Here is a 24574-nt window from a genome sequence, read left to right as displayed (position 1 = left end):
TGCCTTTAATCCCAGCACTTGGGAGGCAGAGGCAGGCGGATTTCTGAGTTTGAGGCCAGCCTGGTCTACAGAGTGAGTTCTAGGACAGCCAGGGCTACACAAAGAAACCCTGTCTTGAAAAACAAAACAAAACAACAACAACAAAAAGAGTTGTAAGAGAGATGCCTCAGCTGTTAGGAACACTGACTGCTCTTCCAGAGGTCCTGAGTTCAATTCCCAGCAACCACATGGTGGCTCACAACCATCTGTAATGGAATCTGATGCCCTCTTCTGGTGTGTCTGAAGACAACTAAGATGTACTTATATACATAAAATAAATAATTATTTTTTTAAAAAGTGTTGTAAGATGAATTGGGCATGGCCACCATGTGTTTAATCCCATCCGAGTCAGAGGCAGGCAGATCTCTATGAGTTCCAGGTCAGCCAAGGCTACATAATGAGACCTTGTCTCAAAACAACCAAAACCAAAACAAAATAGAATTGTAAGCTGAGTAGATTGGCGTGTAGTGAGATAGCTCAGTGAATAGAGGCACATGCCACTAAACCTGATGACCTGAGTTTGAGTCCCAGAACTCATGATGGAAGAAGCAGAAAACCAAGTCATACAAGTTGTCCTCCATCTTATGCATATGGCACATGCATACACGCACACACACAAACACACACACCTTTACAAAAAGCAAGAGAGAATTAAGGAAATAAGAAAAGAAAAAGAAGGAATTGTAGGCTAGGGGCTGATGGACCAACTCCACAGGTAAAGGTGCTTCCTGCACAGGCCTAGCAACCTGAGCACACATAAAGGCAGGACAGAACCAACTCCACAGAGTTATCTCCACCAGTGCCATGACATCTGTGTTCACATATGTACAATACATACAACACACAAAGAACAGCAGGCTGGAAAGAGGCCTGTGGCAAACACCTGTAATTCCAGCAAATTCTAGGAAATAGAAGCTAGAGGAGCAGGAGTTCTAGGTCAGCCTTGATAGCAACTTTGAGAACAGTCTGAATGATGTGAAACCCTGTCTCAAAAAAAAAAAAAAATTGCAGGCTGGGGGTGTGTCTCAGTAGTTTGTTATTTAGGTAGTGAGTAAGCCTTGACACAGCCCTAAACTTTGCCAAAGAAGGAAGGATGGAAGGAGTCTGGAGGGTGGGGGTGAGGATGAAAATTAGTTACAGGCATTTATGCAGAAAGAGCAGGGAAAGATGATATTTTGTCTATGCTGTTTCCCTGAGATACTGTGGCGGCTACACACAGATAGCAAACTCATATTGACTCACCATCTCCCACTCAGCTGCAGAGAGCTGCAGTGTTGGCACACAAATACCACAACACACTGTTCCTCTCTAAAACACTGACATGCTCCACCACATATCCACACGGAGCGGCACATGGTCTCAGTATAGACACAGTCATGGTGACTACTCCGGCAGTTTTCAAAATGCACATATAAACGAGCCTATATACACGGGGCCTGCACTTGCCAGTTAGTTCTTTCCCATTGTGTGCTGCAGGTATACAGTACCACGCTCCCCAAGCAAAGTCAAGATGAGAGAAGAAGTGACTTGTAACCTTCCCATCCCAACCCTCCAGGCTGTGGTTTACACGTCCAACCCGGGAGCTAAGGGAACTCAATTCCCGACTGGATGTCATTCAGTTCTTCCTGATGCCTCAGAACCTGGACATGGCCCAGATGCTGCACCGACTCCTGAGCCACATCAAGAATGTGCCTGTGAGCCCAGGGCAGAGATCAGGGTGGGGAATAAGAGTGATGGCTTATAGAAAAACTTAGACAGCTTATTTTATTAAAATTTCATTTGGTTGGGTTTTGTTTTTGATTTGGGTTAGGGTCTCACTATGTACCCATGTATGGCCTAGAACTCACAGAGCTCTACCTGCCTCTGCCTCCTGAGTGCTGGGAGTAAAGCTGTGTACAACCACACCTGGATGTTTGGTTTTGAGACAGGGTCTCACTATGTAGCCCTGGCTATTCTAGAACTTGCTATATAGACCAGGCTGGCCTTGAACTCAGAGATCCACCTGCCTCTGGAGTGCTGAGATGAAAGGCATGCACCACCACACCCAGCCCAATATTTATTTTATTTTCAATTATATGCATCTATAGCCAGGCCTGTGAGTTTGAAGCCAGCCTGGTCTATATAGTGAGTTCCAGTTCAGTCAGGGCTACCTAATGGAACCTTCTCAAACAAAACAAAACAAAACAAAACAGAAATTAGGTGACTCTGTGTGGAGAACACCCATGTGAGTGTGGGTGACTAGAGTCTAAAACAGGATGATGAATCATCTAAAGCTAGAGTTATGGGTGGTTGTGAACCTCCTGTTGTGGGTGCTGGGAACCAAACCTTGGTCCTCTGAAAGACCATCTCTCCCACCTGGAGGATAATGCCTTGAGGGGCATCAGATGTCAAATGGCAAACCATAGCTGTCTCTTGTATGCTTATAGCTGATTCTGAAACGCATGAAGTTGTCCCACACCAAGGTCAGTGACTGGCAGGTCCTCTACAAGGTAAGGCCGCTGTTTTGTTGGCATCAAGGTATAGCCTAGGAGAGCCTCACTCTTAGTATCTCCCTGCCCCTGTGCCTGAGTTCTGGGATTACAGGCTTCCCGTTTTAGATCAGAAGTTCAAGTCAAGCCTTCGTGGCCTGTGTCTAGACCTTCTTCTCTTGGGACACCATGCCACACTTTACTCACTGATGGTTCCTTTAAACTCTGTGTTGCAGAAATAGCAAAAATGTTTGCAGGTGAATAGTGCAATTACTCCTCTTTTAGCTACACATTCAGCTTCAACCCTTTGACTCATAACAATCTCTTCATCTCCAACCATTAGATTATTCTAGCCATAAACACTTCATTGTGACCATCACAGAATTGGTACTGATGTTGCTACTCAATATCAGAACCATGAGGTCTGCCCCTACCCCGTGTTGGTCCACTCACCTGTCTTCCTTGCCTGCTTGCTTTTTATTTATTTATTTTAGGGGTTTTAGAGACAAGGTTTCTCTGTGTAGTCCTAGCTATCTTGGAACCCGCTCTGTAGACCAGGTTGGCCTCAAACTCAGAGACCCACCTGCCTCTGCCTCCCGAGTACTGGGATTAAAGGAGTGAGCCACCGTGGCTAGCTTTTTATTTATTTTTATTTACTTATTTACTTTATCTATCTATCTATCTATCTATCCATCAGTCAGTCTGTCTATCTGTCCATCCATCCACCCACCTATCTATCCACCTACCACCCACCCATCCACCTATCTATCTGGTTTTTTGAGAAAATGTTTCTCTGTGTAGCCCTGGCTCTCCTGGCTCTCTCTCTTTGTAGACTAGGCTGTGTCTTTGACTTCACAGACCTCACAGAGATCTGTCTGCCTCCTACATGCTGGGACCAAAGGCATGTGCAACCACACCCAGCTCAACCTGGCTTCTTTTTAATTTGTAAAGCTTTATTTGATATATAGGAGTGTTTGCCTCTGTCTGTGCAATGTGTCCATGTTTAACTTGTCTGGGTTGATATGACTGCAAATGTTTTTACATAATTATAAAGCAAAGTTAAATTTTTCATTTTATGTTTTAGACAATGTTCTATTGCTGTGAGGAGACACCATGACCACAGCAACTTTTAAAAGAAAAAAAGAAAAACATTTAAATGGGCCTCGCTTACAGTTCAAAGGTTCTGTCCATTATTGTGGTGGGAGCATGGCGGCATCCAGTCAGACATGGTACTAGAGATGTAACTTAGAACTCCACATCCCAGTCCTCAGACAGCAGTGACCAAGCCAGCTCAGTCAGTCAACAAGGTCTCAAAAGGGAGGGAGTGAGGATTGAAAAAAGAAAAATGAAAAACGGACAAAATTACAAGACTCCAGCCTGCACTGAGGCTGAAGCGGGTTTATTTCTCTCAGGCCTGCTTTGATATTATTCTAGGTACATCCAAAACACATGGGCAGTTCTTAGAGCACAAACAAAGTAATGGAGAGAAGTAGTAAACACACAAGGTGATCATTAAGCAAAGGAGTTAACAAAGCCCCATGGTCACTGTCTTAGTCAGGGTTTCTATTCCTGCACAAACAACGTGACTTAGAAGCAAGTTGGGGAGGAAAGGGTTTATGCAGCTCACACTTCCACATTGCTGTTCATCACCTAAGGAAGTCAGGACTGGAACTCAAGCAGGCCAGGAAGCAGGAGCTGATGCAGAGGCCATGGAGGGATGTTACTTACTGGCTTGCTTCCCCTGGCTTGATCAGCTTGCTTTCTTATAGAACCCGGGGCTACTAGCCCAGGGATGGCACCACCCACTGTGGGCCCTCCCTCCTTGATCACCAACTAAGAAAATGCCCCACAGCTGGATCTCATGGAGGCATTTCCCTAACTGAAGCTCCCTTCTCTAATAACTCCAGCCTGTGTCAAGTTGACACACAAAACCAGCCAGTACAGTCACTGTTTCTTATATTGTCTGAGCCCAGTGACAAATGCCAAATTCCTAGAAGTGGCAGTAAAAGCTCTTAACACAACAGGGAGAGAGAGTGACACTGGGCCTGGCTTGAGTATCTGAAACCTCAAAGCCCACCCCCAGTGACACACTTCTACCAACAAGACGACAACCTGTGGGCCTATGGAGACCATTTTCATTCAAACCACCACATTTATTTACTAACTTTGTGTTTGTTTGTTTGTTTGTTTGTTTGTTTTGAGATAGGGTTTCATTATGTAGCCCTATCTGGAATAGAACTCTTTATGTAAACCCTAATGGCTTAACATTCATAGAGACGCTGGGCGGTGGTGGCACATGCCTTTATCCCAGCACTTGGGAGGCAGAGGCAGGCAGATTTCTGAGTTCGAGGCCAGCCTGGTCTACAGAGTGAGTTCCAGGACAGCCAGGGCTACAGAGAAACCCAGTCTCGAACAAACAAAAACCACAACAACAACAAAAATTTTTATTGTCTAGCTTGAGACAGGGTCTCACTGTGTAGCAATGTACTTCCTGTAACTTGCTGTGTAGAGTAGGCTAGCCTCAAACTTGTAGCAGCCCTTTTGTCTCTGCCTTATAAGCACTGACATTTGCTTGTTTGGTTGCTTAGACACAGGATCTCAAAATATAGCACAGGCTAGCCTTAAATGCACTATGACATCTCAGTTGATCTTGAATTTGTGATCCATCTGCCTCAGTTTCCAGAGTGCTGGGATTACAGACTTTCGACATCACACCCAATTGAGACCTTGTGCCCCCAAAGCAAAAGAAGCACAAGGCTATCCTGGGCTACAGAGTGAGTTAGAAAGCTGTGTGGGGGGGGCTGGTGAGATGGCTCAGTGGGTAAGAGCACCCCACCCGACTGCTCTTCCCAAGGTCCAGAGTTCAAATCCCAGCAACCACATGGTGGCTCACAACCATCTGTAACAAGATCTGACGCCCTCTTCTGGTGTGTCTGAAGACAGCTATGGTGTACTTACATATAATAAATAAATAAATCTTTAAAAAAAAAAAAAAAAAAAAAAAAAAAAAAAAGAAAGCTGTGTGGGTAACTTAGTGTGATATTATCTCAGAGTAAACGTTGGGTTGCAGCTTAGCAGTGGTGCATGGTGACAATGAGAACAAGGGAGCTACACCCTTGATTCAAGCCCCAGTTCATTAATTTGCTGTGAGAGTTGAGGCTGCCATTGCCTCTTGTGCTTCAGACTGCTCATCTGTGAGCTGAAGGTGGAGGTAGTGCCCACCCCACAGGGCTCTGACTCACAAGGAAATCTAGAACGTGGTCTGGCACATCAGTGCGGGTCACTGCGTCTCCCTCCTCTGTTCATTTGCTCTCTGTTCTCAGCTGACTTTGGAGTTTTTATTTAAGGCCCACCTCCTTTCCTTTTCTGTGAAAAGGCTTCCCAAACAGCCTCAGGCCCCGCCAGACTTGTTTGAAATTCTTGGACTTTGTCAGTTGTTCAACTCTGTCTGCTTTATCGGGGCTACTGAGTCTGCTGCTCGTCCCAGCCCTTGACTTGTGCAGTTTATGCAGCTCTTCTACAGAAGGACACTCCCTCTGGTGCTATGCTCTGTCCATAGCTTAACCTGTGGTCACATCAGCTCCCAGTCACTGACCTTGCCCTGGAGAATTAGTTCTCAGGGACACTGGCCTCCCTCTGCTTCTTCTAACATACTTCCTCCCTGACTTCTAAAACCCTTTTTTCTGTTTTGGTTTTGTTTTTTTCGAGACAGGGTTTCTCTGGGTATCCCTGGCTGTCCTGGAACTCACTCTGTAGACCAGGCTGGCCTCGAACTCACAGAGATCCACCTGTCTCTGCCTCCCAAGTGTTGGGATCAAAGGCGTGCACCACCATGCCCAGCCTGATTGTTTTCTTGTCCTCCTCTTGCAGAAGTTTAATTTAATAATAATCTGTTCTCTCCATCAGTTTTTCCTTTCTTTCTTTTCTTCCTTTCTCTTCCTTTTTTTTTTTTTTTTAGATTTATTTATTTATTATATGTAAGTACACTGTAGCTGTCTTCAGACACACCAGAAGAGGGAGTCAGATCTCGTTACGGATGGTTGTGAGCCACCATGTGGTTGCTGGGATTTGAACTCTGGACCTTCGGAAGAGCAGTCGGGTGCTCTAACCCACTGAGCCATCTCACCAGCCCCCTTTTTTTTTTTTTTTTAAGATTTTTATTTATACGAGTACAGTGTAGCTGTCTCAGACACACCAGAAGAGGGCATCAGCTCTCATTGCAGATGGTTGTGAGTCACCATGTGGTTGCTGGGATTTGAACTCAGGACCTTTGGATGGCTTAACCACTGAGCCATCTCTCCAGCCCTCTTTCTTTTCTCTCTCTCTCTCTCTCTCTCTCTCTCTCTCTCTCTCCCTCTCTCTCTCTCTCCCTCTCTCTCTCTCTCTCTCTCTCTCTCTTTCTTTCTTTCTCTTTGCTTGTTTTTTGAGACAGAGTCTCCTGTGTAGCCCTGGCTGTCCTGGAACTCACTCTGTAGACCAGGCTGTCCTGGAACTCACAGAGATCCACCTGCCTCTGCCACTCAAGTGCTGAAATTGTAGGCATGCACCATCATGCCCCACTCTCTATGTGTTTTTTTATCTGTGTCTCTGTGTGTGTGTGTGTGTTCTTGCCTTTGGTAACCTCTCAGTGTTCACCATTGGTCCTTGTGTTTCTCGTTCTGTCCATGTCACCTGGGTGGGGTCACCTTCTCAGTCATCTCTCCCACAGACTGTGTACAGTGCTCTCGGCCTGAGGGATGCCTGCCGTTCTCTGCCACAGTCCATCCAGCTTTTTCAGGACATTGCCCAGGAGTTCTCTGACGACCTGCATCACATTGCCAGCCTCATCGGGAAGGTGGTGAGCGGAAGCCAGACACCCGAGGAGGAGGAAGAGGAGGAGGAGGAGGAGGAGGAGGAGGAGGAGGAGTGGGACAGGATGGAGGAGTAGAAAGGGTCTGGGGTTTGGAGTATGTGGTGTGGGAGGTGGGGGCGCATGGGAGATGTGGGGTCACCTGGTGACAAAACAACATGCTGAGAGGAAGTGTCTGAAGATGAGGATTAAAGGGGGATCTGGGGCCCAAGGAGAACGGGGGACAGAACAGAGAGAGGGTGCTGGGTGCTAAGAAACTGGACGTCTAATCTGTCTCCTCAGGTGGACTTTGAGGAAAGTCTTGCTGAAAATCGCTTCACAGTCCTCCCTAACATAGACCCTGACATAGATGCCAGTGAGTGCTGGGCGTGTGGGTCCTAGGCCTGGGGGTCCTGGGGCAGTCATTCGATCCATGCGCAGCTAGACACATACATGGGAATCAGCCTGCAGCCAGAAGACAGCTCTTCCTTTAGAGTCTCCAGTAGCATGGGCTAGCCTCAAACTCAGTATATCACTAAGGACAGCCTCAAACTCCTGATCCTCCTGCTCCCACTCTGGAGGGCTTGGATTGCAGGCATGCACCAACCACCACGCCTGGATAATCAGGAATTCTTAAAAAAAAATAGTTTCATGTGGCCAAAGTTGGCCTTGAACCCTTAATCCTCCCATACCTCGTTTTTATATGCATGTAATTCTCTACACACCTAGAGAAGCGAAGGCTGATAGGGCTTCCGAGCTTCCTCACTGAAGTTGCTCAGAAGGAGCTGGAGAACCTGGACTCTCGCATCCCCTCATGCAGTGTCATCTACATCCCTCTGGTGAGCGAGTGCAGGGGAGCAGTGAAGTCCCCAGGAGTTTCATGGTGATGCATGAAAGCCTTTCAACGCTGGAGGGCAGGACAGCTGCTCATGAATGCATCCATAGGTCTCATGTGGAGTGGTAAGGGAGGAAGTGACACCCAGCCAGATGAGCTAAATTAACCCTGGCAGTCAGTGGGCGACAGGCACCCTCTGTCCTTAAACCCAGTGACATGAATATCTTTGGTGACTTCAGTCTCTGACAGAGGAATGGAGGATCCCAGTGGTGTCTGGGCTCTCTCTTGGACCAGAGGGTGTTCAGTAGGTTCCTGCCCACTCTGACTCCGTTCTCTCCCCAGATTGGCTTCCTTCTTTCCATTCCCCGCTTGCCTTTCATGGTGGAAGCTAGTGACTTTGAGATTGAGGGGCTGGACTTCATGGTAAGTGTCTTGACCTCTCGGTGGTGGGAGGAGTGTGATAAGAAACTGGAAGAAGGGTCTCAACCCATCAGCACTGAACACGATGTGGGATCATTTTTGTAGCTTAAGAAGCTTTTCCAGTCCTGAGTCAGAAGAGGAGTTGGGGGTGAGGGGCTGGAGGAGGTCCAGGCAGGTGGAGAGGAGAGAGGACCCAAGGGATGAAAAGCCACTGGGTGTGATGGTGTGGGCGTGGTGGTGTGGGGCATGGTGGTGTGGGCGTGGTGGTGTGGGGCATGGTGGTGTGGGCGTGGTGGTGTGGGCATGATGGTGGCGGGAACTCACTCTGTAGACCAGGCTGGCCTCAGACTCACAGAGTCCGCCTGCCTGTGACTCCCAAGTGCTGGGGATTGAAGGTGTGCGCTACTGCTGCCTGGCTTGTGACCACAGCTTTAATCCCAGCACTCTGGAGACAGAGGCAGGTGGGTCTCTGTGAGTTGCAAGCCAGCCAGGACTATAGAATGAAATCCTGTCCCAAAACAAAACAAAACAAAAACCAAGAGACAACAAGCCCAGAGTTTGGACTCCTTGCACCCAGTTTCTCTCAGAGGACAAGCTGCACTATCGTAGCGCCCGGACCAAGGAGCTGGACACGCTGCTGGGAGACCTGCACTGCGAGATCCGGGGTGAGGAGCCCGTGGTAGGAGGGGGCAGGCTGCTCTAACAGACCCTGCTCTCATGCTGGCCCCTCTGCATGGTCACACTGCATCTGCATGCCTGCTTCCAGATCTTTCCAGGCACCTCTCTCTCTCCTTCTCCAGACCAGGAGACCCTGTTGATGTACCAGCTGCAGTGCCAGGTGCTGGCACGGGCTTCGGTCTTGACTCGGGTATTGGACCTTGCCTCCCGCCTGGACGTCCTGTTGGCTCTTGCCAGTGCTGCCCGGGACTACGGCTATTCGAGACCGCATTACTCTCCCTGTATCCATGGAGTACGAATCAGGAATGGCAGGTGAGAAGGGGCCCCATGTCCTGCTGTGGGGATCCTCCCTGGGTCCACAAACCATGCAGTGTCTCTCTACCCACCACAGGCATCCTCTGATGGAACTGTGTGCACGAACCTTCGTGCCCAACTCCACGGACTGTGGTGGGGACCAGGGCAGGGTCAAAGTCATCACTGGGCCCAACTCCTCAGGGAAAAGCATATATCTCAAGCAGGTGAGGGGCCGCCAAGCTGGGGGCCCACATCTCCATCTCCTCTGGCCGCCAGGCCAGATCCTCTGCCCCCCCCCACACACACATACAGCACATGTCCTTGTCCTCTGAGGGACAGTCTGTTCTTTAGGATAGACCTTTCCGTGGCCACAAGTCCCTGGACCAACCTCCAAATAGATCCATGCCGTTCCCTAGTATGCCTTTACCCACAACCTTGACTCTGGAGTTAATTGTGAAGTCAGGACCCAGGAAACTGTGTTCCAGGGCTCTGTTCTTCTGTTACACTGTGTCCTCTCTTTAATCTGTCGTTCATGTCTTTAGTTGAGACCCATTTTTACTTTGCCCATAGTACGGCAACAGGCCCATGTTCTGTCTCCCCTGCCCTGGCCCAGGTAGGCTTGATCACTTTCATGGCCCTGGTGGGCAGTTTCGTGCCTGCAGAGGAGGCCGAGATTGGGGTAATCGACGCCATCTTCACTCGAATTCACAGCTGCGAATCCATCTCCCTCGGCCTCTCCACCTTCATGATTGATCTCAACCAGGTTAAAGGGAGCAGCAGGGGCTGGGGGAAGGGTGACCGGGTAGAAACTGTGCCCCTGGAAGTCTTGGGCAGGAACACATTTCCTCCAATGCATGCATCTGCACTGGGGGCCAGGGAGCACTGAGGTCAGAGTCTGGAGGCTGCAACACCATCCACAGTTCTTGAGGCTCCTTTGTGTGACCTCTCAGCTGGCAGGGGAAGGCCGGGCATATAAGAGCATCGCTATTAAAAAGGTTGCGGTTTAGGGGTAGACACATGTAAGGAGTTTATTCATGATGACACATCACAGCCCTGACCGCTAAGGAAGCTCCCTTGTCCCCTTCATGCCCAGCAGGTGGCGAAAGCAGTGAACAATGCCACAGAGCACTCGCTGGTCCTGATCGATGAATTCGGGAAGGGGACCAACTCGGTGCGGAGGAAAATGAAGAGATGCTAAGGAGGGGGGATGGAGGAAAATGAGAAACGGGAGCAGGAGACTGACCTCAGGGAAGAAAGGGGGATGCGTGCACAGAGGGGAGGAGAAGCCATGACAGCTACAGAAGGACACAGCTGTCCTGGCTCTGCCCTCTCACCTCTGCCCTTTGACAGGTGGATGGCCTGGCACTTCTGGCTGCTGTGCTCCGTCACTGGCTAGCACTGGGACCCAGCTGCCCCCACGTCTTTGTAGCCACCAACTTCCTGAGCCTTGTTCAGCTGCAGCTGCTGCCGCAAGGACCCCTGGTGCAGTATTTGGTGAGGAAGTCACTCTGCCCATGGCCTTTCCCTCTTCTCAGCCCCAGGGCACTGAAGGCACAGGGTCCTTGTTTGTTCTCTTTACAGACCATGGAGACTTGTGAGGATGGGGAAGACCTTGTCTTCTTCTACCAGCTTTGCCAAGGCGTCGCCAGTGCCAGCCACGCCTCCCACACAGCGGCCCAGGCTGGGCTTCCTGACCCACTCATTGCTCGTGGCAAAGAGGTAATGAGCACCACCCCACCTCGGGCCCCCTCAAGTACACTGCTCCTCTTGCTAAGTTTAAGATTGACTTATCTTATGCATATGAGTGTTTTCCTTGAATTTATATAAATACACCACATGTGCCTGGTGTCTGTGGAGGTCAGAAAATGACATCAATCTCAGGACACTGGAGTTACAGATGGTTTGTGAGCTGCCAGTGGGTGCTGGGAATTGAACCCAGGTTCTCTGAGAGAGCAGTCAGTGCTCTTAGCTGCTGAGGCATCTCTGCACCCTCTTTCCTGTTCCTCTTGAAACTCTGGACTTGTAGGCCCACAGGACTTCTGACCCTCATTTCCCCTCTTCCCTAACGTCCTCACCCCATCCTCCCTGTGCCTCTGTGCTAGGTCTCAGACTTGATCCGCAGTGGGAAACCCATCAAGGCCACGAATGAGCTTCTGAGGAGGAACCAAATGGAAAAGTGAGTGGGGCCTGCCATGCTCCCCACAGCTCCTGTGTTCTCCCTCACCTGGCCCCAGCCATCTTTCTGCAGCCCCGTGCTCTCTTCCTCCTCCTCCTCCTCCTCCTTCTCCTCACCAAGTCAGGTGTGGCACGGGCACGTGCCTGTAAGCCTGGTGTTCAAGGCCAGCCTGAGCTACATAGCAAGACCTTGTCAGAAAACGACAAACAAAACCAACTCAGTATCCATGGCTGCTTTTGAAACGCTTGGCTCTCCAAGGCTGCAGTTTCCCGCACAGACCCTCCCCTCTGTCTGCATAGGGAGTTGGCGACCCAGCAGCCACACTGTTCTGTCTCTCCTGCAGCTGCCAGGCACTGGTGGATACGTTTCTAAAACTGGACTTGGAGGATCCCACCCTGGACCTGGACATTTTCATTAGTCAGGAAGTGCTGCCCGCTGCTCCCACCATCCTCTGAGAGTCCTCCCTCGCCTCCCAGCTACCTGAGCCCCGGGGCCTACCATGCCTTTTCGGGTTTTTTTTTTTCCCTTACTGCAGAGTTCTCAGTTTGCACATTGTGTCTTGTGCTAGGAATAAAGCTTATTTTAGATCAAGGTGTTTCCTTAGGTCACCCAACAGGACATCAGCTGGGACAGGGGGAAGTCACTCAAATATAGTGACAGTTGGGCTGGGCAGATGCTCAGTGATTAGAGGCACTGACTGCTCTTGCAGAGAAAGTGGCTTTGGTTCCAAGAACCACATGGTGGGTCACATCTGTGTGTCACTCCAGTTCCAAGGGATCTTACACCCTCTTCTAGTCTCAGGGGCTCTGGGACACATGGAATACACATAAGCTCATGGACACACACATACACATAAACTAACAAGTAGATAATTACATTTAGTCAGGAATGGTGGTATAAATAAATAAATGCAGGTACGATGGTGCAGACCTTTAATTCTACCACTGGGAAGACAAAGGCAGGTGGAGCTCTGAGTTTGAGGCCAGCCTGGTCTATATAGTGAGTTCCAGGCTAGCTAGGCTACACAGGGAGACCCTGACTCTAAATAAAACTTTAAATAAATTTAGATTCTGTCCTTGGGACTCAATGAGGACAAGCTACTTCCAACAGACTATACAAAACAAAAACCACAAAAACAAAAATGAAGGTTGACACACAGTTTAAGGGAAGCTATCTGTTGCCTTAAGAATTATCCTGGCCTCACAGGCTGAAAGACAAGGCAGGATGGGTAGAAGATGGGTTGGGGAGGGACCAGCCCCGGCTCCGCCCTTCCTACTTTAGAGCCATGGAGAGCCCAGGTCCTGGTGGGCCACCCCTGGTGCAAGCGCCCTACACTGTTCTGCTGCTACCACTGGGGACAAGCCGCCAAGACCCAGGAGCCCAGAACTTCTTCCTCTGGGTGAGTGCGAGACCAACTCAGTCTTGGGACATCCCCTCCCATGATGTACCCTGCATATATTTCCTCTCAACTGAGGACCCACAGACTTTCCCTCTGTATTCCTTTGTTATTCAAATCCTTAGTGATCAGATAGTGAGCCCTTTAGAGGAGATTGCCATACCTAGGGTCCTGCTGGGAGTGAGTCGTTTTGGCCTGTGTCTCCTCTAAGCCAGCTGCAGATGATGCAGGCTCTGGAGAGGGAACAAGATGCTCTGTGGCAGGGCCTGGAGCTGCTGGAGCATGGCCAGGCCTGGTTCGCAGACCGGCTGAGGGAGACCCAGCAACGGCAGCTGCAGCTGGGGGCCCTTGGCGAGGTAGGGGGCAGCCATCTGTGCACGGGCTGGGGAGGGAGAAGCAGGGAGCACGTGGACCTCAAAGGCTGCTCTGGGAAGGGGAGGGTTAACGGGCAGGGCACATGAACTGGAATAGCATTGGAAATGACAGGACAGCCACCAGTGTTCATTGTGCTGGAAGAAGTGGTCTGCATTCCATTCAGAGGGACTCCATCTGAGCACCCCACAGAGAATCAGAGAGTGGCCTGGGTGTCTCTCACTGGGCGGGGGGGGGGGGGGGGGGAGAAGACCCATAAGGAACAGGAGTGGGGGTGGGGTTCCAGGGTGGGGGTGGGGTTCCAGGTAGTTTGAAAGGAACTGACTGCAATTTTAAGAGATGGAGGTGGAGTGGTGGCCCACGCCTTTAATCCCGGCACTTGGGAGGCAGAGGCAGGCAGATTTCTGAGTTCGAGGCCAGCCTGGTCTACAGAGTGAGTTCCAGGACAGCCAGGGCTACAGAGAAACCCTGTCTCCAAAAACCAAAAAAAAAAAAAGATGGAGGTGGAGAGAGAGGGCTGGCCTTTCCATCTGTCTGGAAGGGTTCTGGGAGAAGGGAATCTGATGAGAAGAGTGGCCCGTGGTGAGGAAGTGGCAGGAGGACCTGTCTCCAGCACTCGGTCACCCTCCAACCCTGCCTAGGACTTTCTGATGGACTTGCATTCAGAGACTGATGCCCCTCTGCTAACCCGGATTCAAAAGGTGAATGCTTGTCTGCACAGTCTGATTCACAAGGTGAGTTTATTAGTTTTAATTTCTAGACTTCGGGGACGGACGGGGCTTTTGGAGTCGTACTGATTTAGCCTCGTCCATATGCACTGGCTGACTCCCACACAGTCCAGGACCAGGAGGGAATGTCAGGGCAAGAGAACTTCTGGTGGCAATGGGTGAACTGACAGGGGTTGAGCCCTGGCTGACAAACCCACAGGGTGGGGGACGGTGCAGGGCAGGGCGGATTCTCTCTCTTTTAGGAGTTGTCAAAGCATCGGAAAGGAGTCACCCAGTCCACGGGAGAGGTGGTCAGCCAGGCTCCCCCAGGGCCAAAGGGGCCTACCCTTGTGTAGACAGGAGACCCTCCCCTCCCTGCACTGGTGAGTAAGGGGTGGGGTTGGAGTCAGAATACTCCTGCCCCTCCCCACCCCGATTTCATCTTAACTCAGCAGCCAGGGGGCTCCAGGCTGAGAAATTCAGACAGCTTGGTACAAAGTGTCCACAGCTCCTTCTCCATGCCCCTTGCCCTCGCTCTCCCCTTCATCGTGCACAACAACCGTCTTTCCCCAGTGTATCCGGTGAGAAGGCGTGATCACTGAGACTCGCCTTCAGCTGAAGCAAAACTAAGCTAAAGCAGCTGCCCTGGAACTTAGAGTGAAAACTGCACCATCTGGTGCCCTGTGTGCTGCTCTGTGCCCTGTGTCCTGCTCTGCTTCTGGAATAAACAGCAGCTTCCTTATTAAAAAAAAAAAAAAAAAAGCCTTTGGTTTGGCTCCTGTTGGGGTTAGGAAAAGCACCCCAAGGGAAACCCATCACCCTCCATCCCAATCTTCTGGTTTTGGTTGATGTGGATTTTGAGCTAGGGTCTCATAGCTCAGGCTGGCCTTGAACTCACAGCAGCAGTCCTCCCTGTTACAGGGGCGACAGGTAGGTACCACCTGGTTATGCCAATCTACTCATTTTAGAAAGATAAGGGAGCCGGGCAGCGGTGGTGCATGCCTTTGATTCCAGCAGTAGGAAGACACACAGAGGCAAGTAGATCTCTGTGAGGCCAGCCTGGTCTAAAGAAAGATAAAGGGACCTGACTGCTCTTCCAAAGGTCATGAGTTCAATTCCCAGCAACCACATGGTTGCTCATAACCATCTGTAATGAGATCTGATGCCCCCCTCTTCTGGTGTGTCTGAAGACAGCCACAGTGCACTTACATATAATAAATAAATAAATCTAGAAAGAAAGAAAGAAAGAAAGAAAGAAAGAAAGAAAGAAAGAAAGAAAGAAAGAAAGAGGAGGGACAAATGTGATGGAAGAAAAATCCCCAAACCAGGTAGGCAGGGCAGGGCCCTGAATCCACGTGACCATCCCACCCATAGGGCAGACTGAAAATGGGGCTTGATGTCCTGTTCCTGTGTTACCAGGAAGTGCAGCCTAGCAGGAACAGCACCCCTCCAACTGTTCCCCACCAGGCTTTGCCTGCCATCCCTCCCCCAGCTCTGCCCTGAGTCACCAAAGTGGAAGGAAGCAAGGCAGGGCTGACCGGGGGCAGCACAGGGGCAGCAGAGTGGGCAGGGCCGTCCAGCTGGTCCTGTGGAGAGGAGGGAGAAGGTGAAGAGTGCTGAGCCTCCACTCCCCCCACATCCCCGCCCCCCCCCCCCCCCCCGCTGCCGAGGGGGTGAGGAAGCACCTTACCTTCGAGGACTGGGCCAGCACCAGCAGCCGGAGGAAGGCATGGGTTGGGGGCACCTGGCTGGCTCCCTGACCTGCTGCAGTCACAGTCACCATCACCACACTGTCAGGGGCTGCTGAATCTGGGACCTCTAGCCACAGGCGTCCCCAGGCAGACTCATTCAGTCCCAGGCGAGCCCTGAAGAGTGGACAACCTCAGATCAGACAGAAGGTCCCTGGTAGGTCCCAGCCAAGGGGTGAAGCCAATCATAGGACAGGATTGAGGGCTAAGGGTCAAGTCCTTGAGCCCCAGCCCCTGTAGAACTGACTGGGTAGAGCCAGAACCCAAGCAGAGGTTCACAAAAGACTCACCTGGAGAGGTTGGAGGTGAGGGAGAAGCTAGGGTTCACCGATGTCCTAAGATCAAGATCCTGGGGGCCAGAGAAGCTGACGATGTGGAGGCTGAGAGGGGCCTTGCTGCCCGGAGTCAAGAAATCTGGAGGGCCACTCAGCTGCAGGGAAGGAAGGGCGGGTCAGAACAGCTGGTTCTAACCTCCCCAGCCCTGGCCACACTTCTCCTCACCTCCAGAAGCACGGGGGCCACACTGCAAGGCTGGGGCGCAGTCCTCCGCAGGCTCTCTCCCCCTCCACCCTGGCCGACCAGCTCCAGGGAGAAGGGAGAAGAGACTGACAGCAGTGTGGGTGGTAGAGAGGCAGCAAGGAGGCCTCGAACGGGGGGTCCCACGGGCTCCAAGGACACCCGGCCCAGCTGAGTGCCCTCTGGGACCCTTCGAAGGACAACATGGGAAAACTGTGGCTGGCCACCCACAAGCTTCTGTCTAGAGGTGAGCCCTGTCACTTCTACCAGCAGCTGGGTCTGGAGACCTGAGGTGAGAGGGAAAGGAGTTGGTCTGCATGAAACTGTTGGAGGTGCAGGGTAAAAGGAATGTCTGGTCTCAGCTGGGCAGGGTCATAGGAGTGCACCACGTGAGGCCCATGAAGCTGGACTCTCCCTAGCATGCTTTACTCATCAAACAAGGCACACATGTGTTCATTTACACACAGTTACACTGCAGCAGACCAAGGGGGCAGAGGTCAGGGAATAGTACTACCTGCAACTGGCTGAGTCAGGGGGTAGAGGCCAGGGTGGGGTCCATCCTCCACAGAGATACCGAAATGAAAGAGGAAGTCCAGAGAGGTCTGGGCTGGGAGGGGAAGCAGTCTTAGACTTTGTGAGGACCACGGCCACCACGGCTCACCACTGCTGTGCCTAGGAACCCTTCTCCTTACCTTGTACTCTCACCCGGGGGGTTCCCGCAGCTGCTACCTGGATCTCCCAAGTCCCTGTCCGAGGAGGGTCAGTCATGGTCACCGTCCAGAATTGCCCAAAGCGACGAGTGTGACCCAGAGGACCTATGCCCTCCTCTGGGCCCTGGGACACCCCTTGGATGGGAACAAGACACTGTCACATGAAGTAATTCTTTTCTCTCTGCACAGTCCTTCTCCTGTTCTCCACTCTTGAATCTTCTGTCTGCCTTGAGCCCCACATTAGAATACCTGCAGGGCTCTTGATCCAGAAGCTACTGATGTCCCCGTGCATCCGGACTGTGACCTGCCAGAGCAGACTGTCCACAGAAAACACACACGGCTCCCCAGGGGTGAAGACAGGGGGATCCAGGGGAAGAGTCACCTGGAGATACGATCAGGTCCAAAGGAGAGAAAGAGGGAAAGCATGGAGGGAGGTGGAAGCAAAGGCAGAGGAGGGACATGGGAAGACTGCCTCCCACAGGGAGGATGGATGTCAGCGGGCCCTGCATGGACCAGGGACTGTGCTTGGAGGTGAGGGGTTTAGAATGACGTCATCATTTCTTGTTCCCCCTCCAAAGATGATGAATAGATAGATCTCTGTGAGTTCAAGGCCAGCCTGGTCTACACAGTGAATTCCAAGCTAGCCAGGACTACATAGTGAGACCCTGCCTCAAAAACAAAACTAAAAAACCAACCAAACAAACAAACAACTGATTTCCTATGGCAGCCCTAGAGGCCAGGGTGCAGTTATTGACATGAAAAGAGGGTGGAAGGTAAGAAACCAGGGATGTCTGGGAAGAGAAGAGTCCCTTCCTGACTTCTGTCAGAACTCCTCCTTTGAGAAGAAGCACACAGCACCTCAGACCTCAGCTCTGGCTAAGGGCATGGCCCCCTCTAGCTTCCCCTCACTCACCAGACCAGCCATGCTCTCCCCAACAATGGCAGCCACATCCTGGATGTACTGGTCTTTGGTGAAGATCACCTCTCCCCCTGATGCCCGGGCTATTGCTTCATATGGTTCAAAACGCAGAGGAGACAAGGCCTCTCGCCGTCGTCGACCCCCAGTCCTCGATGGGTCTTCAGTTACTAGAAATGTCACCTGTGGCCAAATGACAACCCAATGCTTGGTGTATCCAGGAAGCTCAGCCTGCATTGTTTTTTTGTTTTTTGTTTTTTTGATTTTTCGAGACAGGGTTTCTCTGTATAGCCCTGGTTGTCCTGGAACTCACTCTGTAGACCAGGCTGGCCTCGAACTCAGAAATCTGACTGCCTCTGCCTCCCAATCAGCCTGCATTGTTAATGAAGGTCCTTCTGCCCCACTTTTTCTAGAGCTGTCTGCCCCCTGGCTGATGCTGATGTGGTGGGTGGGACCTCCCAGTGAAACAGCCCTTGGGAGAGCTCTAACCACACCTCGGAAGGAGTTTCCCAGAGATTCATTTCCTGGCTTTGTTTTAATTCTGTCTTTATACATACTGGCATTTACTTCTTGTGTGTTGTACTAAGGATTAGACCCAGTGCATCAGATTTAGACACCACAGAGCTAGGCCCGCCCTTGTTTGCCTGATGCAGAGGGAAAAGGTCCTTGTGCTCACAGATAAGCTCTGCAGATACCGGGAATGAATGGTTGTCTCCTCAACGGAAGAGATGTCTATCCTCTGGGGAAGTGGGAGTTAAGAGCTTGTGCTCTGTGCTATCTGTAGGGCCAGGCCTCACCGAGTCTTCCAGACTTCGGGGTTTATCTCAGACTCTTCCTCCCTAGGCCTTCCTTATCTTGAGCATTGTTTCCCAGTCTTAAGTAGGAAGTCACATGTCCTTTGCAAAGCTTTACTGTGACAAGTGTTACCAGGAAACCTTTCCCCAGAGTTGCACTGGATATTTAAAATGCCTAAAATAAACCACCCAGGGTCAGATTCTAGATGTTGAACCTTCTTGCTTCACTTGTTTCTGTCTACCCTGGTGACTGCAGAGACCCTCACAACGGGTTCTCTGAATGGCTTATTGGATCCGTTTAATAAGGGCACGGCCTCCCACTCTGTTAAAGATGCGGGGCGGGGGAGGGGGGTGACCTCCCATGAGGCCGCTCTCTTTCCCATACTCAGGTTGCTAGCACTGCGCTCACCCTGCAGCGCCTCTCCCGAGTCAGGGATTCCACCCGGTTGGTAAGAAGAGCATCCTTGGGTGAGGCATCAGTGAAGACAAAGATGTCAGAGAGGGGAGGGGTGTGCAACAGGGCTAGCTGGCCAGGAGAAAAAAAGGCTCATGTTTAAAATGGTGGGCAGCAGGGTAGAGCCAGGGAGGGCAGAGCGCAAGGGAGCATGACCCTGGAAGGAAGCTGATGGAACCGAGGATAGAGGATGGGAGGATGGTGAGGGGGTTGGGGGAAGAGAAGGGAGCCTTGCTAGCTCTTGGCTCCCCCTGGTGGCGGGGCCTGGAAGGGCAGGATAAGAGGGAAAGGGAGAGGCGGGAGAGGGAAGGAGAGTCAAGACCTCCAGGGCAGACAGGCACATCTCTGGCTCATCTCCACCCCCCAAGGCATGGATCTCGTTGAGTTTCTGCCAAAAGCTGTCCGGGTCGCTGGTTGTAAAGACGGGGCCAAACCCTGGGCAAGAGGAAAGGAAGGTCAGGTGGATGAGGAGAATAGAGGCCATGAGGGAGCTGTGAGCCTCTACCCCGAGGTGGATACCAATACGGAACACCAAAACCCAGGTCCTCTGCATGAGTAGCAAGTACTCTTAGCTGCTGAACCATTTCTCCAGTCCTCACCTTTAAAATGTAATGAGAGAAAAGGATAGAACTCACCTGAGAGGCTCCTTGGGAGAACTGAATGAGCCCTGCATTTGTAAACGCCCGGACACGGTACTATGAGGTTATTGACGCATGTGTCCACAAGCACACACTAAGTCCCTACTTAATATCAGACACTACCCCCTGCAGGAGTTCTCCATCCAGGAGGATTAAACCAGGCATGCACGCACTGGCCGTTTTATAGAGGCTATAGCACAGAAGGATTAGATGGCCAGCCCAAGGGTGCAGTAAGACCAGTAGAGCCAGGCCAGGTAAGCTGACTTTGGGCTCAGTGGGAAGATGTAGGAGTGGTACTCTCTAACCTCCCCATACACCTTCATCTTATCTCTGACCTCAGCAGCAGCCTGGGGAGCCGGCTCAGCAGGTAAGAGTGTCGCTGCCCTGGGGCAAGGACCTGAGTTCCACTCCATATTGGGTGACTCGGGACCACCAACTCCGGTTCCTGGGGATCTGACACCCTTTCCTGTCCTTCATACGTGTGCATACGCAGACCAACATGAAAGCGAAACAGCCACCCATGGTTTAAAACAAAATGAACCCAAAAGGCATATTCTATTAGCACAGAAGTCTAAGGAAGCCAGAGGCAGGTGCCTAAGCAGGCACTGGACTTGTGAAACCGCCCCCTACCATTTTAGAGATAGCAGAAGCAGCTTATTGTCTACATGGACACAGGTACCCAGTAGAGGCTCACTCAGGACAACAGGTAGAATGGCCCTGAGGCCCACCTCCTCACCAGAGGGAGGTCTCCAGCCTCTGTCCTGGGCCCTCCTTCCCACCATCATCCCTGTAGACCACCGCTACCTGGGTCGTGGAAGGGCACTAGGATATAGAAAACAGGCTCCATGGGGCTGCCTTGACGCTGCTCCACAATGCGGCGAGCCTGGATCTTGGCTGCGTTGATTTCCTCGCCCATACTGCCTGTGGTGTCCAGGACAAAGCTCAGGCTGGAAGCTGGGGTGATGTCCAGCAGCCTGTGGTTCAAGTCAGAGGAGCAGTGAAGTTTCCGCATTCGTCCCCAATGCCTCAGTTCCCGCAGGCAGGAGCACCGACCCATCAGGGAACCTGACTCCACGAGGCCACCCACCTGGAGAAAGCCTTGTCGCCCAGGCGGCTTCGCAGGAGGCTGAAGGCCTCGATGGAGGCCAGGAGTGCCACTTCTGCAGCCTGGAGGTGCAGCTTATGGTGCGGGGAGAAACTTGGGGATGTGCTGTCCTTGTTGATGCCTCCCCGGGGTGGCTGGGAGCTGCTCTGGTCAAAATGGCCCCCATGGCTACATTTCCCTAGATTAAGGGAAGAGATCTGGCACGTAAGAGTCAAAGGCTCGGTGCCTACTAAAGACTGTGGGGACCCTTTCTGACCTGGTTTGATTTTTCCACCCCTCAGCACGATAGCATCAGCACTTAGTGACATTCTGTGTGCATCTAGAGTGGTCAGAGTCTTTCTCTGTATCCATTCCCCAACACTGCCCAGGCAACAGAGAATGACAATGTCTCCTCAGCCTTCATCCACCCATTCTGGTTCTATCCCACCACCCTCTCCTAAGGAGATGCAACCAGGATCTTGTGTTAAAGTCAAAGAAAGTGGGGCTGGAGAGATGCTCTTCCAGAGGTCCTGAGTTCAATTCCTAGCAACCATATGGTGGTTCACAACCATCTGTAATGGGATCTGATGCCCTCTTCTGGTGTGTCTGAAGACAGCTACAGTGTACTCATATAAATAAAATAAATCTTAAAAAAAAAAGTCAAAGAAAGTGACTTTCTCCTGTCCCTTCTGGGAGCCTTCGCATCTGGTACCTGGAGGTTTGGGGGGATGCATTCCGAAGTAGCCAGAGGTGAGCAGTGTCGAGTCCAGCATATTCCCAGGGCAGCTCAGCCCCTCACAGTCAGAGCATGTAGGATCGCCCACTGGGAACAGAGGGCAGGGGCTGGAATCCAAGCCTCAACCTGCTGGGTTTACCCCTGGTTACCTAACATCCTCCTCTCAGCTGGAAAGATAGGAAAGGCCACAGACACCTTGGCCAGGCTTTTTGCACTAAACCTCAGGGTCACCATTTGGATGTCTGATGTGCACAACCCACAAGTGTGGGTACCAATTCTTTGGGGATTCTGCTCTCTGTGAACCACAGGCAGGCTACCATCCCATAGTGAGTTGCTATGGGACGACGTAGCTCCCAGTGAGTTGGGAGCATGAGGGGGGCTTCAAGAGAAGGCCACAGGGCTGTCACAGGTGGATAGAACAAGCCACGGGCAAGACTGGCGTGAGGTCTGAGCTGATCCTGGATGCTTTCCTGTGTAAGGCTGAGAAAGCCACTGAACTCTTGTAGCCATTAGCTACTCAAGGACCTCAGAGTCCCTGCAGGGATAAAGCATCGTCCCATCCTGGGACTGCAGAAGGTGACACGGGGGACAGGAAGCTCCCTGAGTCCCTTCCTACCTCCAAACTGCATCATGGCCATACCTTGTGCCAGGCTCCAGAGCTCCTGCCTTGGCCAGAGGAGGTGAGGGTGTGGCTGCCGCTCCCCCAGCTCCACCCAGTTGCTGTGGCTATAGAAATCCTGGTCCCCAGGAGAGAAGGAAGGGGCAACAGGCACTGATTTGATCTAGTCAGGGTCAACACCTTGATATGCCACCCAGAGCCCAACACCCAGTCGTGCAGCCCATATGCCCTGACTTGGTGTTCCCACCAAACAAAGAATTCCACCCTGCTGCTCCTGTTTCTGTACCCCTGTTTCTTCTGTTCTCATTGCCCAGGAAAGAGCTTTGCCCAAATGGACACACCCCAGCCCTTCTTGGAGTCTAAGCCACAGGCTTTCTAGGATAAATTAACACCCCCACCTCCAGGTCTTCCTCTCTCCTTCCCTTCTTTGTAGCTACTCCTGGCCAGACAGAGGAAGTGCTGCCAGCTCAGGAGGGGTGTGTACCCTCCTCCCAAAGCAAGAGGAGGCAGGTTAAAAGCCCTGAGAGTCACCTGCAGGGCATGAAGTGCAGCCCCTAGGCGCTGGCGGGCCAATGTATATTCGAGGGCTCTGGCAGCCACCAGGGTTTCCCGAAGGGCCCCCACCAGGCGAGTGCGCCCCTGGACCAGCCGTTCAGCATCGAAGTGCAGGTCGGGGTTGCTCTTGAAAGCTGGCAGGAAGTCTTGGGCTGCATTGGCACGAGACACCTCTCCTAAAGCTGCCCTGAACCGCCGGGAAGAAAACCCAGGTCCAAAGTAGGCAGCAAAGATGTCATCGGCGAGGAGGGTCCGGCCCTAGCAAGAGTGGTTAGGGAAAGAAACTCCAGAAGTCGTTTGGATGCTACCACTGCCTGAAGTACCCTAGCAACTGGCACTCAAGGCTGAATAGAATGGTGGGCCAAGAGACCCACAGGGGAGCAGCAGATTTGGACTGGCTGACCCGGCTAGCCTGGCGCTCACTATGCAGCCCATGCTGGCCTTTAACTTCCATTCTCCTTAAGTGCTGGGATTACAGGTGTGTGCCATCACATCTCTTTTGGTACAGACTTTCCCAAGACTGGCGACTCAGGATTTCAGGACCAGAATTGAGGAGGGACAAGTGTGGAAGTGAGCAAGTCAAAGGTGGAGCCTCCTTGTGACAAGGATCCTCTGAGAAACCCCAGGTGAATCTAAGGTGCTCACCCTGTAGTCCTCTACATGGAGGCGTGGTCGGCCTGGGTGTGGCTGCTCCAGAAAGAGCACAAGGGTGACATTGAGTGCAGCCTCCTCAGTCAGGTCTTGGTGAGTGACAGAGCCAGGGGCAGCCAGAAGGCTCCAGATGTTGGGAAAGAAGGCAGATGTTGGGGGCAACAGCAGCTGAAGCAGAAGCAGTATTGGGGGGCCCAGGTGGGACAGGGGTACCTCCACAGGGAGCATGGCTGAAGCATGGACCTAGGGAACAGAAGCACCTCAAGGGAAAAAAAAGCCACCAATTGCAGGGCAGGCCTGCTGTCACCATGGCACCTATTGCCCACTTCCTGCTTTGCTTCAGGTGCCCCATATACTCCAGGGTGGCTCCCCTCCCTGTGCCTGCAACCCATACAAACTAAGGGCCTGTCAGGCCAGTGGAGCCCACAGCTGCCATCGGAGGCCCCGGAGGACCCTCTCAAGATTCTCTTCCTACACCAGACTGAGCCCTGGCCCTGCCCCACGGATAGAAGTCTCCTCAGGCCTCTCCTACCTGGAAGCTGGGTCTCCTGGGCAGCGCTGGCCTGGGTGTGGCGTCACAGGGCACTTAGGTCAGAGTTATAATTAACTGGGCCTCAGTAGAGTGAGAGGGAGGCTCTTAGCAAGGGGATTGAGGACAGGCAGCCCCTGGCCATCTTCCATTCGTGCCAACCCAGAGCCACAAGATGTAGCGAAAGCCGGGGCGGGCCCAGGGCAGGCCTCCGCAGGCACAGCGCAGTGCAGTGCAGTGAGGTGAACTGGGGAGGCGGGGAGCTGGCAGCAGAGCACCGTGACTCAGGCCTGGCACTGTGCCAGAGACAGACCCAGGCAGACGCATCCTGCTGCCCACCAGGACCAGGGCCAGGCAGGAGCCGGCAGTTCTCCTGCTGCTCCTGGGAAGCCCTAGGTCAGGCCTCTGTAC

General features: G+C 52.0%; 3 protein-coding genes and 1 long non-coding RNA gene across 37 annotated transcripts in view; 2 read left to right on the top strand and 2 right to left on the bottom strand.

Moving 5' to 3' along the window:
• The window catches only part of Msh5 (mutS homolog 5), an 18393-nt gene extending 6064 nt beyond the window's left edge, over window positions 1-12329 (top strand). For 14 of the 29 annotated variants that reach the window (XM_030249532.1, XM_030249534.1, XM_030249537.1 and 11 more), the window contains 15 exons: window positions 1595-1733; window positions 2466-2528; window positions 7216-7344; window positions 7639-7711; window positions 8065-8174; window positions 8513-8593; window positions 9168-9255; window positions 9391-9580; window positions 9660-9786; window positions 10176-10325; window positions 10659-10733; window positions 10913-11056; window positions 11144-11281; window positions 11665-11738; window positions 12082-12329. In XM_030249532.1, the coding sequence (XP_030105392.1) occupies window positions 1595-1733; window positions 2466-2528; window positions 7216-7344; window positions 7639-7711; window positions 8065-8174; window positions 8513-8593; window positions 9168-9255; window positions 9391-9580; window positions 9660-9786; window positions 10176-10325; window positions 10659-10733; window positions 10913-11056; window positions 11144-11281; window positions 11665-11738; window positions 12082-12193 (1693 nt within the window). In that variant the 3' untranslated portion in view covers window positions 12194-12329. Of the gene's footprint in view, window positions 1-1594; window positions 1734-2465; window positions 2529-7215; window positions 7345-7638; window positions 7712-8064; window positions 8594-9031; window positions 9256-9390; window positions 9581-9659; window positions 9787-10175; window positions 10326-10658; window positions 11057-11143; window positions 11282-11664; window positions 11739-12081 lie in introns of those variants that run through there. The other 15 variants (XM_030249531.1, XM_011246314.1, XR_003952095.1 and 12 more) reach the window with 14 other exon arrangements.
• On the bottom strand, window positions 10565-13386 carry Gm52318. Of its 2 annotated transcripts, none has more exons than XR_003952415.1 (2): window positions 13298-13386; window positions 10565-11135 (listed from the first exon to the last, which is right to left on the bottom strand). It is a non-coding gene; the product is annotated as a predicted gene, 52318 (long non-coding RNA). The 2 variants fall into 2 exon arrangements; XR_003952416.1 differs by having other exon boundaries at window positions 10565-11041; window positions 13298-13384.
• Window positions 12377-14975, top strand: Sapcd1 (suppressor APC domain containing 1). Of its 3 annotated transcripts, none has more exons than XM_030250145.1 (5): window positions 12377-13137; window positions 13350-13490; window positions 14148-14240; window positions 14477-14596; window positions 14787-14975. In XM_030250145.1, exons 1-4 carry the CDS (start codon window positions 13024-13026, stop codon window positions 14567-14569), a joined length of 441 nt encoding a protein of 146 aa, XP_030106005.1. In that variant the 5' UTR covers window positions 12377-13023; the 3' UTR covers window positions 14570-14596; window positions 14787-14975. The 3 variants fall into 3 exon arrangements, 2 of the variants coding, with proteins under 2 accessions (XP_030106005.1, NP_076382.3); NR_028258.1 differs by having other exon boundaries at window positions 12918-13137; window positions 13346-13490; NM_023893.4 differs by having other exon boundaries at window positions 12918-13137; window positions 14477-14975.
• Window positions 14193-24574, bottom strand: Vwa7 (von Willebrand factor A domain containing 7). Of its 3 annotated transcripts, none has more exons than NM_138582.1 (17): window positions 24167-24355; window positions 23629-23877; window positions 22960-23241; window positions 22450-22546; window positions 21786-21896; window positions 21077-21272; window positions 20794-20963; window positions 19674-19786; window positions 19307-19423; window positions 18101-18286; window positions 17437-17569; window positions 17170-17322; window positions 16992-17084; window positions 16463-16764; window positions 16252-16391; window positions 15904-16078; window positions 14193-15799 (listed from the first exon to the last, which is right to left on the bottom strand). In NM_138582.1, the coding sequence occupies exons 2-17, from the start codon at window positions 23860-23862 to the stop codon at window positions 15626-15628; spliced, it is 2676 nt and encodes an 891-aa protein (NP_613048.1). In that variant the 5' UTR covers window positions 23863-23877; window positions 24167-24355; the 3' UTR covers window positions 14193-15625. The 3 variants fall into 3 exon arrangements, with proteins under 3 accessions (NP_613048.1, NP_001334276.1, XP_017172986.1); NM_001347347.1 differs by having other exon boundaries at window positions 19307-19360; XM_017317497.2 differs by having other exon boundaries at window positions 14228-15799; window positions 23629-23894; window positions 24167-24574.

Source organism: Mus musculus, chromosome 17 (assembly GCF_000001635.26).
Source record: "Mus musculus strain C57BL/6J chromosome 17, GRCm38.p6 C57BL/6J".
Taxonomy (NCBI): domain Eukaryota; kingdom Metazoa; phylum Chordata; class Mammalia; order Rodentia; family Muridae; genus Mus; species Mus musculus.
This window is presented reverse-complemented; position numbering and strand designations above follow the sequence as displayed.